General features: G+C 45.1%; 1 protein-coding gene across 1 annotated transcript in view; it reads right to left on the reverse strand.

Moving 5' to 3' along the window:
• LOC125483089 (dynein axonemal heavy chain 6-like) overlaps positions 1-4,645 on the reverse strand; it is a 343,417-nt gene that overhangs the window by 1,068 nt on the left and 337,704 nt on the right. Inside the window, 2 exon segments of the mRNA XM_048596614.1 lie at positions 97-294; positions 2,211-2,438. Coding sequence (XP_048452571.1) covers positions 97-294; positions 2,211-2,438 — 426 coding nt within the window.

The following is a 4,645-nucleotide window of genomic DNA, read 5'->3' on the forward strand; positions in this document are numbered from 1 at the left end:
CACTCTCACACACACACACACCCACCCACAACGATGCTGACTGTGGACAGATTTGAGTGATAGAAGAGAAGGGTTTTGTCTTGATGTTAAGCTCACCCTATCAGTGGAAAAGCTGAAACCCTCAGTGAGTACATCGGGGTTGTAGAATTTGCTGAGGGTGCAGTTGAGACATCTCCTGTCCCAGTTGTCAGTGACCCGGCCTCCGTATACCACCTCTCCTGTCAGGTAGCATAGTGCTGTCCACGGGATTTCCACCTCGTGGTAAACCAACATCTCCAGATTCAGAATGGCCACCTTATGTGGGGAACACAAAGACATTGTCAGGAATAGGTTGTAGCCAACCTTCAGCAGAAATCTCCATTTCCCAATACCTTGGGGTGAAGACTATTTACTGCCTATTGGACCCATTACAGTCAGGCAGCTCTACCTTCTCATAGACTCCAGGCCTTTGCATCGCTCTCCTTCACTGAGCCCTGCTCCTGGTTGGTCTCTGCCTCCTGCTTCACACACCCTAAACCTCTTCCCCTAATTATGGCCCTTCCTTTGGGGGCTGACCATCTCTGCTGTGTCCAGGACCTATCTAAATCCTCTTGGCCAATGACCATGGGTCACTGCTCATGATGCTAGGGTGACCATGGTCTACTTGGCTACCTCAATGGGAAGGTTGTTTTTATTCTTTCAACGCTTCCTCTACACTGTCCCCATCAAACACTCCCAGGACAGGGACAACATGGGGTTAGATACAGAGTAAAGCTCTCTCTGCACTGTCCCCCCCCATCAAACATCCCTAGGACAGGGACAGCACGGGGTTAGATACAGAGTAAAGCTCTCTCTGCACTGACCCCATCAAACATTAGCACAACAGGCACAGCACAGGGATTGATACAGAATAAAATCTCTCTTCACTGTCCTCATCAAACACACCCAGGACAGAGACAGCATGGGGTTAGATGCACAGTAAATCTCCCACTACACTGCCCCCAACAAATCCTCCCAGAATAGATAGAGTAAGGGGTTAGATGTAGAGTAAAGCTCTCTCTACTCATTAAACCTGAAAATAATACACCCCTTCTCTTTTAAACTAAAGTAAAGCTCTCCGTACACATTGTTCGTATCAGACACTCTCAGGACAAGGGGAGCACAGGATTAGATCTAGAGGAAAGCTTCCTCTACTCTTTTAAATTGAAATTAATGCTCTCTCTTCATTGTCCCCAACAAACACTCCCATTAGAGGAAGAGCACAGGATTAAATATGGATTAAAGCTGCCTCTAACCTTTCATAGAGTCATGGAGTCATACAGCACAGAAACAGACCCTTCGGTCCAAGTCATCCATGCTGACCAGATATCCCAGTCTGACCAAGTCCCATTTGCCAGTATTTGGTTGCTATCCCTCTAAACCCTTCCTATTTACATGCCCATCCAGATGCCTTTTAAATGTTATAATTGTACCCACCTTGAAGCAGCAAAAGTTGCTGAAACAGAGACTAATGAAAGTTTTTGAGTGTGTTTGGATGGACAGAATGAGCATTTCTGACAGTATGTAACAGGAATGAAACGGGCTCATAGTTTATTCACTGTCCAACAGAATGACTGGGAGTCACAATATGAATATTGAAATTACATGAAATATGAAACATAAATATGAATATTGAATGTAAAATCCTGGATCAAGTTCTGAGAATGGATTGCAATGTTATGAAGGAGTTGTAGCTAAGAAATGGAAGATGTGAATGATGTTATTGATGAATGAAAGGATTGAACTGCAGACTTGAGTTGGGAAGGATGTTTGCAACTGCTCATGACTTGTGCTCAGATTCTGAGTGTAGCTGTGGAGCACATACGCCAGTTAATTACAACAGTTCCAAATCAGGATGTGTAGGAAATGAAGGTTCATTTTCAAAAATAGCGCCACAGTGTCTGATGGTGTTCCTGGGCAGAATGATATGTGTATTGACTGATTAAATCCTGGGGTCACAGGGAACTCCAAGTACCCTCTCACCCTGGTATGTTACACTAGCGTATGGCTTTTAGACACAGTCCCTCGCTTAAATATTTTTGAGGCTTGTCTGGAATGATCACGGAGGGGTTCCTGGAATCCTGCAGAAATTCCACATGTGCCTGGGAATTAGACCCTGTCAGCTCTAACCCTCTCATCTTTACACATAGCAACACCTCCTGGAAAGGGGGAGAATGCCTCCTTGTACCTACCTCCAGATCAGAAGAGCTAAACTCGTACGGGATATTCCAGCCCAAAGCTCCATACTTCTTCCTCTCCTGGATAATGGCATTGAAGAGGCACAGACTGAAGAGCAGCCTCCTCCAGCTGAGGCTTGCATTCTCCTTCATGTAGATTCTTTCTGTCACTTCCCCCAAGCCGCTGCTTCCGAAACTGGTCAGCAGTTTGTTCTTCAGACCCTGTGGTGGCTCCACAGCCACCTTTCAAAGAGGCAAGACCCCATGTTAGAAAGAACTTCTTCACAGACAGCCCGTACACAGTTTTCTCTCCAGCTCAGTGTCAATGGGTCATATGTGATGTGTTTGGACTTACAGAAATCTTTTGGCCGAGTCAGCAATAAGAGTTTAGTTTTGTTTTATATTCATTCACAGGATGAGGGCATCGCTGGCTAGGCAGCATTTATTGCCCATCCCTAATTACCCAGAGGGTAGTTAAGAGTCAACCACATTGCTGCAGGTCTGGAGTCACCTCTAGGTCAGACCAGGTAAGGATAACAGATTTCCTTCCCTAAAGTTCATTAGTTAACCAGATGGGTTTTTTTCCCCCAGTAATTGACAATGGTTTCACGGTCATCATTAGACTTCTAATTCTAGATTTTTAAAAATTAATTTCTAACTGCACCATCTGCTGTGGCAGAATTCAAGCCCAGGTCCCCAGAACATTACCTGGCTGCCAGGGGAGATGATGGCCTAGTGGTATTATTGTTAGAACTATTAATCTGGAGACCCTGGGGAGCTGGCTTCAAATCCTGCTATGGCAAATGGTGGAACTTGAGTTAATTTTCAATTTTAAAAAAAACTGGAAAAGCGTCTAATGATGACCATGAATCCACTGTTAGTTGTCAGAAAAACCCATCTGGCTCACTAATATCCTTTAGGGAAGGAAACTGCCATCCTTACCTGGTCTGGCCTACACGTGACTCCAGACCCACAGCAATGGGGTTGACTCTTAAACTGCCCTCTGGGCAATTAGGGTTGGGCAATAAATGCTGGTCTATCCAGAGATGTCCTCATCCGTGAATGAATAATGAAAAAAAAATCTAGTGATGTTACCACTAGGCCCATTGCCTCCCCAACAGTTTGTAAAATTAAAGTATATGGGAGTGTTGGGAATATACTGCCACGGATTGAGAATCAGCAGTAGGAAGAAAACAAGGAGTCTGAATTAATAGGGCTTTATCATGGTGGAAGGCAGTGCCTAGTAGGGTACTGCAGGGAACAGTGCTTAAGCCCCAGCCTGCCAGAACATACACCACCAATTTGGATGAGGGAATCAAATGTAATATTAAGTTTGCTGACAACACAAAGCTAGGTGGGAGTGTGAGTGGTGAGGAGGACATAAAGAACGTGTTTTAGATAAGTGAGTGGGCAAACACATAATGTGGATCAATGTGCAGGAAAACAGAACGGCAGAGTGTTATTTAAAAAGTGATCTATTGGGAAGTGTGGGTGTGTAGAGGGATCTAGGTATCCCTATAGATCAAACAGTGAATGCAGACAGGCAGGTACAGCAAGCAATTAGATAGGCAAATTATACATTGGCCCCCATTGCAGTAGCTCTGAAGTTGAGAAATAGTGATGTCTTACTGCAGTTAGACAGGGCCTTGGTGAGAGCACACCTGGAGTACTGCATACAGGTTTGGTTTCCCTACCTAAGGCAGAATAGAGGCAGTGCAGTGGGAGGGTCTCTAGCCTGGTACTGGGGACTCTGCTAGGAAGACAGTTTGGCTCAGTTGGGCCTGTATTCACTAGAGTCTAGAAGGATGTGAGGGGATCTCATTGAAACATAAAACATTCCGACACCAATGAACAGACTGGATACAGGGGGTTCCAGAATGGGGCTTACAGTGAGGGAACATGGTTGGTCATTTTGAAATGAGATGAGGTGAAATTTCTTCACTGAGAAGTTAATGATCTTATGGAATTCAGTATCACAAAAGGCTGAACAGTTTAGGTCACTGAATATACTGAAGCCAGAAACACATGAGACTTCTAGAGGCTCAATGTGTCAAGGCAAAGAAGGAATGTGGTAATGAGTTAGAGGATCAGGCACAATCATGTTAAACGGCAGCGAGCCTCAATGGGATGAATGGCCTCATCTTGCTTCTACTTTCTTTGTTTCCTTAAACATCATTAACAATGATGGTGATGGTGGTGGTGATGGTGATGGTGGTGGTGCTGGTGGTGATGATGGTGGTGATGATGATGATGGTGATGATGGTGGTGGTGCTGGTGGTGATGATGGTGATGATGGTGATGGTGGTGATGGTGGTGATGATGATGGTGATGGTGATGGTGATGGTGATGGTGGTGATGGTGATGGTGGTGATGGTGATGGTGGCGGTGAAGGTGATGGTGATGGTGATGGTGATGGTGGTGAAGGTGGTGATGGTAGTGGAGATGGTGAT

The sequence above is a fragment of the Rhincodon typus genome, chromosome 5, assembly GCF_021869965.1.
Source record: "Rhincodon typus isolate 14 chromosome 5, sRhiTyp1.1, whole genome shotgun sequence".
In the NCBI taxonomy this organism is placed as follows: Eukaryota; Metazoa; Chordata; class Chondrichthyes; order Orectolobiformes; family Rhincodontidae; genus Rhincodon; species Rhincodon typus.